Source organism: Thunnus albacares, chromosome 22 (assembly GCF_914725855.1).
Source record: "Thunnus albacares chromosome 22, fThuAlb1.1, whole genome shotgun sequence".
Taxonomy (NCBI): Eukaryota; Metazoa; Chordata; class Actinopteri; order Scombriformes; family Scombridae; genus Thunnus; species Thunnus albacares.
Window position 1 is genome coordinate 8335380 of NC_058127.1, and position 12806 is coordinate 8348185.

Here is a 12806-nt window from a genome sequence, read left to right on the forward strand (position 1 = left end):
GCTTAAATTCCAGGAATACCATGTACTGCTTCCCAATCAAGCTACTTTATTCCACTCAGAAAATCGATCAGGAATCAATAAGGGAATCGATAAAGAATCAGACCAATTTGCTTTTTTCAAGCAAAAAAATGTCAAACATTTGATTGGCGAAGCTTCTCGAAATGTGAGGATTTGCTGCTTGTCTTTCTTGAATTATAAAACTTTTGGTTTTGAGTTGTTTATCAGACAAAAACAGCTGATTCAAGAGGTCACTGGGTCTTTTTTCTGACATTTAATAGACGAAATGATCAATCAATTAAGCCAGGAAATAATTGTCAGATTAATCGTTAGTTGCAGCCCTGCTCTTTACGTCATGTTTGAAAAGCCATTGCAATTTGGCGGCTGGTTATTTCAGTATTTCTTCACCATTACAACAATCCCGCTGATGAATTATGGTGACTTTTTATGCTATGTGTTAATGAATATCTTGTCGATAGAGGGGATCAAGCTCACACTCGATTCAAATCAAAATCAATCATCATTTGCATGTTTTTTGAGGAAACATTGTGAGAATGCAGCCAAAACAAAATGGCTTTTTTCACTGTGCACTTAAACTCCTGAAACACTGCTCAAACTCCGACACGTGATTGATTCATTTCTACTTCTGTCGTCTCCTCCCGCCTCCAGTTGAAGTGTTATTTGCGTTACACACAGCCTTTTGCAAACACCTTAAGACTGACCAGCCCAACCTTCTGCTTTTCATATAACAACCACGAGTTAGCTAAAAAAAAAATACCGTCATCTACCATCAAAAATCTGTCACTCTCAGATCCCTAATTTGAAAAATAACACTCGTCACCCGCTGAGCCGCCGCGCGGGAACACGAGACTTTCACAAACGAGGAGCGTGTTTTCCCGCTAGCAGACGAGCATTATTCGTCTTAGATCCTGTGTTTGATAAAAATGCACGAGGGCCGTGTGAGTTTGGAGAAAGCATCAAGTGCTGAGTCATACAGCAGCAATGTAACAGATGTGAGTAAATAGTGACTGTGTGGAGGCGACGGAGCTGACAGGCAGGTAGGCGGAGATGAAACGAGAGCGTGTGTGCGCGCGTGTGTGTGTGTGTAATCTCCAAACACAGTGACTCACCAAATCTAAAACGTGTTAGCCCGCTAATTTGTTTCATTTTCAACAGTTATCATCTTAACCCTCATCCTCACTCCCCCCCCTTTTCCCTCTCTCCCTCTCTCTTCCTCTCTTTTCTCTTTCTTTGTACGCTCTCCAACTCCCCGTCAGGTTCCTGTGTGGGACGGTGAATGATTTTGTGGCGGAGGTGGGGAAGGCGTACGAGAGAGCCACAGAGAACAGGGAGGAGGCAGATGCCATGGCAAAGAAGGTAAATGGTCTTATGTGCAATCGTGTGTATTATGTAACAGCTTGTATAACACTAACTAGTGGGCAAGTGTAGGTGTGTGTGTGTGTGTGTAGATAATAGAGAGAATGAGACAGAAATAGTTGTGTTGAAGGTTGAGTGTCACCGTTCCCTCTCTATAGTTTATATATTCAGTCCATATTTTCCATCTACTCAGTATTTGACACTTAATAAGAATCCAGTTTAACATATCCATTGAAGTTTGTCATTTTATTTTGAAAACACTCTTTTACTTCCTGTTATGTACTGACATATATGACATATCACAGCTATTTTCAAAATAAAATACCGTTAAATACTCGAGAGATGCCATCAGTTTGCATATCAGTACTGTGCATGTTCTGGAGCAGTTTTTATGAAGGAAATGAAGGAGGTTTAATGCAAATTAATATTTGGAAATTTGTATTTTTGCTTGTCTTTCCACAGCTTCTCAACAAGCCGCAAATATTAGACTGGATAAATGAGAGTGTCAGTATTCCAATGGGGACTTTATTTCTGTCTAAAAATGTGTTGATAGTACAAAAAAAAAAGATTATTTTCATGGATTTTTTTCACTCCTGTTATTTTTCCATTTCCTTATGAAATTAATATCTTCCCCCCGGGCGTATAATGTTGCCATGGAGACAGTGAGCAGAAGTTAGCTAAGCTCTATTTGTTAGCCTTTCGATTGGTCGACCAGCAAGTTTAATTAGAAGGAAAAACGAACTTCAGGCACTCATGCGTGGAGCAGGAATATAAAACTCAAGGATTAGGTTAAAAATCCTTTATTCCACAAGGCTCTTACCTTGAATAAAAAGGATTTTTAACTTAATCCTAGAGTTTTTTTATTCCTGCTCCATGCATGAGTGCCTGAAGTTTGGTTTTCCTTCTATGTGACGACCCTTATCTTCAAAAGCACCTGCATTTCTCTTGAGTTTTATATAATCAAGACAGTCCTCAAGCACACCACTACCTCTTTTTCACAAGAAAATTTAGTTAATTTACTATTTTTATAATGCATTATTTGCAAAAAATCACCAGTTCCAGCTTCTCAAATGGGATTATTTTCTGGTTTTCTATGATAGTAAACATATATCTTTGGGTTATGGACTACTGGTCATTCAAAACATTATATATTAAGACGTCAGACCAGACGATCAATCAATAATGAAAATTATTGTTAGTTGCAACCTTTATTTCTTTACATTTTGGTGAATCTGCACCATAAAAACTCATGCTGTATTAGCTATTAGCAGCTCCTGTTTGCACTGTAATCATGAAAATACAGATAAGCATCCTGAATTATTTGGATACTGAAGAAAACGTCTTATAAATATGACGATCACTCGGCTAGCGCTGAAGTAAGAAGTGCATTGTTTTTCGAAAGAGATGCTGATATCACTAGTAAGAGTAAATCTTGCTTATTCCAGTTGTCATTTAAGGAAGCTATGACTCTGAGAAGAAGATCTAAGTCGAGTACAAACACTTAAACTTAACATATTTGACGGCTGGTCAGTCATCATAAACTTATGCTGCGCAGCCAACTGTTGTTCAAAACCACAGATCTTTACTTTAAGTTTGAAGGGATCCAAAAGTTTCCAAAAATACCAAATATATCAGGCTGAATTTTGGGAAAATATGTATAAAATGAGACACAAGACATCTAGAATATATCCACTCCAGAGCTGGATACACTGTATATGTGATGCTGTCTGACTGTGCCAGGAAAAAGTAGATTTTTTCCAACCTTAAAGCTACTTAAGGAGGTAAAAAAAAAGGGGGGTAAAGACTGGATGGTAAGGGGTTAAAAAGAATTACTAGCTCTGTCTGTCACCAGCAGGTAAAAGTTTTAAACTGCAAAGAAAATCCTACTGAGAGGAAAAGTGGTTTGCAGGCTTTTTTTTTTTGTGAGACATTTCCAACGGAGACAGCGAAACCCTCCCGTCAGAGCGCTCTGAGCTCTGTCACGCTTATCTGTCTTTTTTTTTTCCAAATAATGTGGTGCTTTATTGATGCCCGGTGGGAACTTTGTCATCAAATAAAAGACCTCTGTGAACCGAATAAGGTATTGATTCCGAGCTGTTTTTCGGAGGGGGGGGGGGTTTACTGCAGCCACATGAATGAGAATTTAAGAAGTTCTGCCCAACAATGTGTGTACTGTGTCATCCAGTTTACGCTCAAATGATTTTGAAGCGAGCGAGGGAGCAATATAAAGAATAAAAGCCATAAAAAAACGTCTCTCTTATCTGTCTCTCTCTCCTCTCTCTCAGTGCGCGCTGCTGAACGAGAAGCTCGATTCCCTCGTCAAGGCCTTAAGTGAGGAAGCGGATGCTCAGGTAATAACGCTACAAGTTATAAGCGATACGTGATAATCATAACGATATCAGAGTGCAGAAATATTTTATTTCAAGCTGAAGTAGTTTGCTGCGAAATGAGGTTCTGGAAAAAGGGGACAAAAAGCTGATTTCTAAGACAAAACGTGCTTTTTTTAAAGAGATAATAGTCAATAAAATGATAAAAACAAGATGAAATCAATCATATATCCTCAATTTTACTCTTAAACAACAGTTTGATTGATTACTCCACCAGAATGCATGAATATATGATTATCTCTCTCCTCTATGTCCTGACTTATATTACAATTATGCACTTTTTTTAATGGATAATTTGATTTCTCTGGCGCTAAAATCCGTTTTAGTGCTGTTTTTTTGAAATTTAAGACGCTTAACAAGCCACAAAATGTCAACTATCATTATCAGTCAACCTCTTTTTTTAGTCTTTAACTCCACTTTATTCGTCTCTATATTTGGAAAGCGTCTATATTCGGCTTTATCTACTGTTTTTTTTTTTTTTTTTTTTAAAGCTTGAAGCTATATTTCCTTTGGGACGATAACAATAAAGTTTAAGTTGAAGAGAAGCACAAACACAATGTGTTTTTGAGATAATGATGTTGTTGCTCAGAGAGAAGATATAAAGTGTTCCTACTCGGTCGCAACACAAGAGAGAGTTTTTAAATCCCCTTATGATGCTGGGAAAAAAAAAAAAAAAGCAAAAACAATGCACACATCTAAGTTTCCTCATGGCAGCTTAAAAAAAAAATAAAAAAAATAAAAAAAAACAGCCATAGCTTGTTGTGTTTGCTCCCTGTGGAGTCTTTTATTCACAGATTGATGTTTGTGCTCTAAAAGAAATAATACAGCCCTCAAACTGTCACTATGATTTCAGCCTCCTGCTCAAGTAAAAGACTAAAAGGGGAACGGCTGTAGATGTTAGCTTTGAATCAAGCTTTGTTTCTTTTTTTTTTTAAATTTATGAATACAGATATCATCCTTAAATAATAATTCTGCCTGCAAATTAATATTAACTGCTGCCTATTAACAAAAGAGAGATGTGTCCCGCTGCTATAAGGTTCCACAGCGACAGTAAAAATGTATGATTGAGGAGATATTTCCTCATTAAATACTGCTGCTTTGGTGCTATAATAGGTGCACTAATGCCTCAGGATTTCACTGCTCATATAGTTCAAGTCGGGTAACATCAGGTCATTTCACAGGAATATACTAGAATATATATTTTATAGCTTTTATTTGACAGATTTATTACAACAGTAAGATGATGTCTCCCTTCTTCCCCTTTCCTGTCGTTTCCAGGTGGTGCCAGCGGGTTCGGTGCCGAGCCAGGAGGGCGGCAGCTCCAGCCCCAGTGAAAGCGGCGGTGAGTCGGGTTCGGAGGGTAAAACGTACCGGTCCAAGGAGCAGCTGATGCTCAGAGCCAACAGCCTGAAAAAAGCTCTGAGGCAGATCATCGAACAGGCTGAGAAAGGTAAGAGGAGCCTTTTTTTTCCTCTCCTCGTTCTGTTAGTATCCGCTTTTTTTGCATTTTCCTGAGCGTGCAGTTCACTGACGTCGTCGTCTTTTCAGTGGTGGACGAGCAGAACCGACACACGCAGGTCCAGAGGATGTCGTCGTCGTCCTCCATCAAAAGAGAAAACAGCGAGGAGCTGAAGGATGCTGAGCCGCGTAAGTGTCCGTTTAGTTTGAACTCGGGATGGACGTGAAGTGAAAGGACACACTCGAAAAACGCTTTGTGTACATTTTGCAAAATCCACATCAAACTACTTTATCTTGTCTTAAAAGGTTTGACTTTATTTTATCCAAAGAACCACTGAATCAAACTTTATTCGATGATCATTGTCAACTTTTACGCCGCTTTCCAGGTCAAGGAAGTTTAAGTCCGACCTCCCCGATCGTCCTGGAGAAACCAGAAAGCCTCAACACCGTCACCTTCAACGAGGACTCTGTGTAAGTCTTTGTGTGTGTGTGTGTGTGTGTGTGTCCTTCACGTAGCGGCCGCGGCTAAACGACGGCTGTTGAACTGATGTCACGCCTTAATAAACAACCTACATCATGTTCTGTCATCTGTAGACAATGTTCAGAGAAGTGTGTAATGAACAACTATTTTGGCATCGGGCTGGACGCCAAGATCTCCCTGGAGTTTAATAACAAGAGAGACGAGCACCCGAAAAAATGCAGGTACGAACACACACACACACACACGAGCCAATAACAGAGCCGTCCTATTAAATAATACAACTCAACAACTTTCTTTGCCAAGAACATATTGTAATGCTGCTACTGCAAAACATTTTTATTGCCTGTTTAATATTTCTCCGCCCAAAATCAGCATTTAAGCAGTCATCACACTTCTAATCAGACTTTTCCCTTCATTTCTCACCACTTCCTCATTAAAGGCGAGGATGTTTATCTCAGTGCTGCAGTTACATCTCTTTTAGATATATATATATGACTTACAAACGGAAATTCATTGTTAAAATCATCTGGGTGCAGATGATTCAAGGCGATGCACGAAAGGGTTTCAGTAGCAACAGAGAACATCAGAGAGCACAAATCTTTTATTGAATCAGTCTTTACATTTTCTTTTATCTGTTGGTCGTCTTCTGTTACCGTCAAACAGGGAAAAACAATCTGAATCTGGTGATAAACGTCTGCAGCCGTATCTCACCGCCGCCGCTGCTGCTAGACAGAAAAAAAAAAAAAGTCTGTTCTGTTTAACCGACAGATGGAAAAGAAAACAGAGTCTGTTCAGGGGTGACAGATCCCGTTCTCTCTCTCTACACGCCGAGTTTCAGATCTTACCTTCTGCTTCTCTTTTTTTAGAGTCTCGGTACTGAAAAGTAACGGATGCAAAAGCTCTTTTAACCCCTCAAGTCTGTGACTCGAGCACATGAACTTACTCAAGACACCTCGAAATTAGTTTCAATTCATGGACTCTGCTTTCTTTTGTACATATTTGATGTTTTTATATTTACATGTCGTGTTCATGTGCTTTATTATCCTTTATAGGATAAATAAAGCAACTGATAGATTCAAAAACAAAGAGCGTAACATGTTAAAATCCTTGGTCATCAATCAAAAACGACGGCTCCAGATCGCAAACGTCCACCGACATGCAGCGATATATTTCGACAGCGTCAGAAATTTTTGGACCGAATTCCCACGATGTGACATAACGCGCCGGCTGACGCAACGTTTCGTGAGCTCCCGATTTATGAATAAAACGTAAGAGGAACAAAAACATGTTTGTTTGTTTTGCTGCATATTTAAAACACGAGCTAATTACACACCTCTCATGATCTGCAGCAGCGCTACGAGTCGACACGCATTCGTTGTGCAACCCGACACACCTCAAACCGCAACCGAGAGTTTATCAGACCTGTCTGACTTACAGCCTGTAGGGAATAAAGGTGTTTGACAACAACAGAATAAACAACATTTAAAAGACAACAGACTCCGCAGACGGAGCGGTGATTGTAAAAAGAAACAATATCAGACAATCTCAAACACATAAATGTCACCGGCTGCAGTTTTTAATCGAACGCGAAATGTGAGAACAGCGTTGATCGGCTTCCTCTTCCTCCTTCCCCGCAGTAGTCGCACCAAAAACATGATGTGGTACGGAGTGCTGGGGACCAAAGAGCTGGTCCAGAAGACGTACAAAAACCTGGAGCAGCGAGTTCAGCTGGAGGTCAGATAAAACATTCACACACACACACATATACACTTGTGAGAGTGATGAAAAATGAGGAACAGAATGTCGCTTCTGTTCTGTTTTCTGGGGAAACAAAAAACGCTATCAGCTGTTTTCCCTCTCACATCCTGTGTTTTTTCTCTCTCCCCTTTTTAACTTCCTCCTCTCTTCCCTTCTCTTCTTCTCCTCCAGTGTGACGGAGTTCCCATGTCTCTGCCGAGTCTCCAGGGCTTGGCTGTGCTCAACATCCCCAGCTATGCAGGCGGTATCAACTTCTGGGGAGGCACCAAGGAGGATAATGTGAGTGTATCTCTCACACATAGAGCCCTTAAATAAAAAGCTTCTCATGAATAACGTTTTCTGCATTCGAGAGCGTCTTTTAATGCTGTTCGTCTCGTCACGTTCAGAACTTCGGCGCTCCGTCTTTCGACGATAAGAAGTTGGAGGTGGTGGCGGTGTTCGGCAGCATGCAGATGGCGGTGTCCAGGGTCATCAACCTGCAGCACCACCGCATCGCACAGGTAAGAAACCATCCAAGGAGGGTTGAATTCAATGGTTTCTTGCATCTGTAATTGGAGTTTGAGAGTGAATTTTGCAACAGGATATAACACGTTGGGGACTTTCACACTCCGAAAATTCCCCAAAACGGTGCTTTTACTGTCAGTCTGAGGGTTTTTTACATGATATCAGGAGCAGCTTAGTGTCTTTAGCATGAAAAAAAATCTCCTGACAGCTGCTGTTTTCTGTTTCGGTCACGTCTCAGTGCCGCCAGGTGAAGATCACCATCTTGGGGGAGGAAGGGGTTCCTGTCCAGGTGGACGGCGAAGCCTGGATCCAGCCGCCCGGCATCGTCAAGATCGTCCACAAGAACCGGGCACAGATGCTCACCAGAGACAGGGTGAGATGAGACTTGAATATGAATCATCTTTGGGGGGAGAAAAAAAAAAATCAGTTTTCACTCCAGGAGTTTGAAAGGTGTAGTTATGTGTTGATGTTACTGGGTTTTCTCGAGCATATGGGCATGAAAACCACCGGTTTCGCCTCGAAATGTTCTTCCTTTCATAAATATTGCATCCGAAAAATCCGCTCTCAGCTTTCTGGCTATGTTGTTGACTCTTCCTGCTTTGGAGTTTTCTTAAATTCATACCCGCTGCTTGCTCTCTCTCTCTCTCTCTCTCTCTCTCTCTCTCTCTCTCTCTCTCTCTCTCTCTCTCTCTGGAGCCGAGCAGTTTGTTTCCATGGTTTCCTCCTCAAGCGCCGCACAGCGAGAAGAATGTCGACTCGCTGGTTTTATCCTCCTAAATGTGGCTTTTATTCAGTAAAATGGTGACAGTAATGTTTCAGGTGAGCGCTGACCCTGCTGGAGGCCCGGTTGAGGGACGATTATCGACAGTTTTGAAGGAGAAAAACACCTTTTTCTTTCTTTCTTTGAATTCGTTTTTCGTTCTTTCTGCCCTTCAGTCGCCTCCTTTCATGTCTTTATTTTTGCTCACATGAAAACAGTTTGGAAAGTTGGAGATTTACAGATAAAAAGAAAGTTTTTTTCTCTTGTATGTGAAGTAAAACGCACTTGTTTACTTCCTGCGTCTTCATTCAGCGACCTTAAGTCTCCACAAACACACAATACCCGAAGAACCACCTGAGAGTCAGTCGCCGAGTGGCTCTCGAATTTGATTGTTTTCATTTTTCAAGCACCCGACCTAAGCAGACATTTCACGATGCGTCGTGCACTTGTCTCGCACTTGTTGAAGAGGAACAAACACACAAGCGAAGTCTGAATCCTCTCCTCTTCCTGTGCCACCAGGCTTTCGAGAGCACGCTGAAGTCGTGGGAGGACAAGAGGAAGATCGACAGCTACCGCGCCAGCAGGCCCCGCCTTAACTCCCAGCAGTCCATGGAGTACCTTACGGAGGAGGAGTGCGCTCAGGTTCAGCAGCTGGGCATCGTGGCCGACACGCTCATCAACAAGTAAGCAACGTTTTTTTTTTTTTTTTTTTTTTCTGTGACGTTTACAGGAAGCAGGTCGAGGTTTACAGTCTCGCTCAAGGACATTTGATTACATTTAATTGTAGTTTGAACTTGGAGTTTATTGTTGTTTGATGGCCACCGTGACATGTGTGCTGATGCGTTTGGGTGACCTCTGTCGATTTCCTAAGCTGTAAAACTTTATCACAGGAAGTCCATAAAGCTGGAACTCCTGTAGAGGACAAAGTTGTAAATACAAGTGGTAAAAGTTTCATGAAATTCTTTATACAGTGAGGTGTGAAGAAACACTTCCAAACATGGTGGACAACTAGTAAACAATGCACTAGAATAATGGTTAATAGATCTATATAACTTGAACATACCGTACATATAATATAATATAATATACTGTTGATTCTGTCATTATTTCTTAAGCTGTAGTCAATGAAACTCAACACTTCCTGCTGATGTTTCACATTAAAAATCTACCAGAAAAAAGTGTGTGGGAGACCCTACAGTGGCCACGAAACTTGCAAAAAAGACCCTCTCTAGACCCAGTGTTTGGTTTGTCTGTTCTGGGCTACCGTAGAAACATGCAATATGGCAGCCTCCGTCCGGAAGAAGACCTGCTCCCTATGGAGATATAAAGGGCTCATTCTAAAGTAACGAAAACACAATGATTCTTATTTTCAGGTGATTATACACTAATTAAAACATATTTATGAATATTATTTTCCATTTCTGCCAAGTCTGTTCTGCTTGATGACACTAAATTCTACACACTGGTCCTTTAAATACAATGAAATATATGTAAAATCTGAAATCTATGTAAAAAAAAATTCAATTTGTGCATAAAAAAATCTGAGTTGAAATGCAGAACATTTTTTAAAAAAAGTTGAAATGTTGCAAAAAAAGTTGTTTTCCAATAAAAAAAACTGGCAAATCGATAAAAGCAAAATGCAACAAAGTGCAATGGGAACAGATTTAGGGATTATATCGATGAATTTCCTCTCAGCTGAAGAGATGCTCACTCCTCAAATTAATACATAACACAAACATAAATGTATTTCTGTCATTCTTTTCTGTGGTATTTTTCATACTTTGAGGTTTGACCGGCGCTCTTTTAAATAAATCATTTTGTTGCGCCCACTTCCTCTGAAATTATTTAATCTCTCCAACTGGAAAAATGGTGCCACCAGCTGTTTTTACCTTGATAAACCAACTCCAAATGTTAGCAAAGCGGCAGCGAGTGGAAATACACATTAATTCAAATTCTCTTGATCCCCATTTTCTGGATATTCAGCTAAAATCTGAGCTATGCTTGCATGGATGCCTACAGTAGCTGTTGACAGCAGCTTAACACTGAACTAAAGATCAGCAAAGTAGAAGTTATTGGAGGTAAATTAATGAACAATAACAGTATTTTGTTGACATGTTGTTGCTTGGCGACGCTGTGGAGATTTAAACAAAGACAACAGGTGGGGAAAGTGTTGAGTTTGAATTGCACAACAAATTAAAACACAAGCAGAAAACAGGAAGACTAAAATATAAAAATATATGTATAAAAACAGGGAAATTAGGCATCAGGGCATCGTTTATACACCATAGATGTTTTACAAATAACAATATACAATAGACATGGTTGCATAAAAACAAACTTATCAGCTAACTTCCTGTTTGATCTCTATCAGTGCGTGTAGAGAAGATGAGAGGAAATGTTGCTCTACATGTTCCTGTATCCCTCAACAATTAGTTTTCTTATTTGCTCAGTTATCCTCCGCTGCACTGATGAGCAGTTTTATTTCTCGTTTTCACACGTATAACCCATTTGCGTCCCTCTGCGGACATCTCGGGCTCGTCTCAGTTTGTTCGGTTCATAATGATCTTTTCAATCATGTCTACAAAACTAAATCCCCCCCCCCTTTCAGGATGATAAATGTTTTTTAATTTACATTTGTAAACTCTGAGGTAGGAGAAATAATCATATAAGGGGGGAAATAAACGGAACGAGATGTGATAAGGAGAAATTGAGAGCGTAATCAAAGGCGTGGACTGTAATTTCCCACTTATGAGAGTTTGTAACGTCACTTCTAGTTGAAATGGAGATGTTTGTTTGTGTATTTTTTAACTTAAAGTGGTTTAAGTGTTTCTGAATTCCTTTTTAAATGGACTTAAGTGAGAAAAACAGAGAATCCAAACGTCTACAAACAAAGCAAGAACTGAACAGGCTGAGATAACTTGTTGAAATAATCATCATAATTGCGCCTTTTCAGCTTGTTGAAATAATAATCACAGTCTATGATTTCCTCTCTCCTCCTCCTCCTCCTCCTCCTCCTCCTCCTCCTCCCTCCGTCTCTCTCCAGGATCCGTGAGGCAGCCAAGACCCACAAGCTGGTGGAGCAGGAGTTGGCTCACGCCGTCAACGCCACCGCCCTGGTGCTCACAGAGGCCAAACTGTCCAGCCCGGAGGTAAGACACTGAAGAGGAGGAGGAGGAGGAGGAGGAGGAGGAGGAAGAGGAGGAGGAGAGAGAGAGAGAGAGAGAGGGGACAGACGGACAGACAGATGGTTGATATTGAGTGATGAAATGGAGAAGTGAAACATGCGGGTTTTCAACAGTTCGCTTGGGGCTCGTGTTAGTTTACGGGTTGTTAATTTCGCCGCCTGTTAACCTCGAACTCAGCAGTGACCTCAAGCACGCAGCAGGATGTTTCCTTCATTCAGATGTTTTTTATCTCACAAGTAATTCACTGATTTCTGCTGCAAAATTCAATCTTTTAAATCAGAAAAGTCTACAAACATGTTTATTTTGGTACATTTAGAATTTGTGAGGTGTTTCCTGTTGTAGTATACGGATTGCTCAGTCACTCGTTATACCAAAAAAAGTCATTATAACAAGAAAAACCTTTACGTTATAATGTGATACTTTCTCATTATATAAAAATACTTTTTCTTATTATAACGACAAAAGCAACTGGTGATATTATGCAGGTTTACGCAGCACGTCGTCGCTTTTTTTTATGTGCTGATTTTTTCTTCTCTGGTGACCAAAAAGAGCTCACGAAGAAATTATTCATCATGATATAATTAGTTAAACTACAGTCGGACCTCATGTTAGGAATAATAACAGAAACAGGAAACAAAAAAACAGCAGCGTTTATTATAATATTCCAGAGAGACGCGGTGACTCACTGTTAACGAGAAACAAGCACAACAAAGCAACATTTTAACTGCTTTTCCCTTTCTGATTGTTTTTTGGGGGGGGGGGGAATCCGTGTAACTTATTTGCTGATGTGCATGCCTGTTACCATGGTTACGTACAATATATAAAGTACATACATTTAATCAAGTTATTAAATCCTGTGGTTGCTTTGCTTTTGTCATCATTATAATACATTTTGTACT

The 12806-nt window shown here is 40.2% G+C and overlaps 1 protein-coding gene across 4 annotated transcripts in view; it reads left to right on the plus strand.

Moving 5' to 3' along the window:
- Positions 1 to 12806, plus strand: part of si:dkey-172j4.3 (diacylglycerol kinase eta) — a 92539-nt gene that overhangs the window by 73215 nt on the left and 6518 nt on the right. For 2 of the 4 annotated variants that reach the window (XM_044341274.1, XM_044341276.1), the window contains 13 exons: positions 1275 to 1374; positions 1837 to 1878; positions 3660 to 3725; positions 5040 to 5211; positions 5310 to 5408; positions 5606 to 5690; positions 5814 to 5921; positions 7338 to 7434; positions 7630 to 7737; positions 7845 to 7958; positions 8201 to 8335; positions 9242 to 9405; positions 11766 to 11871. In XM_044341274.1, the coding sequence (XP_044197209.1) occupies positions 1275 to 1374; positions 1837 to 1878; positions 3660 to 3725; positions 5040 to 5211; positions 5310 to 5408; positions 5606 to 5690; positions 5814 to 5921; positions 7338 to 7434; positions 7630 to 7737; positions 7845 to 7958; positions 8201 to 8335; positions 9242 to 9405; positions 11766 to 11871 (1396 nt within the window). The remainder of the gene's footprint in view (positions 1 to 1274; positions 1375 to 1836; positions 1879 to 3659; positions 3726 to 5039; positions 5212 to 5309; positions 5409 to 5605; positions 5691 to 5813; positions 5922 to 7337; positions 7435 to 7629; positions 7738 to 7844; positions 7959 to 8200; positions 8336 to 9241; positions 9406 to 11765; positions 11872 to 12806) is intronic. The other 2 variants (XM_044341275.1, XM_044341278.1) reach the window with 1 other exon arrangement.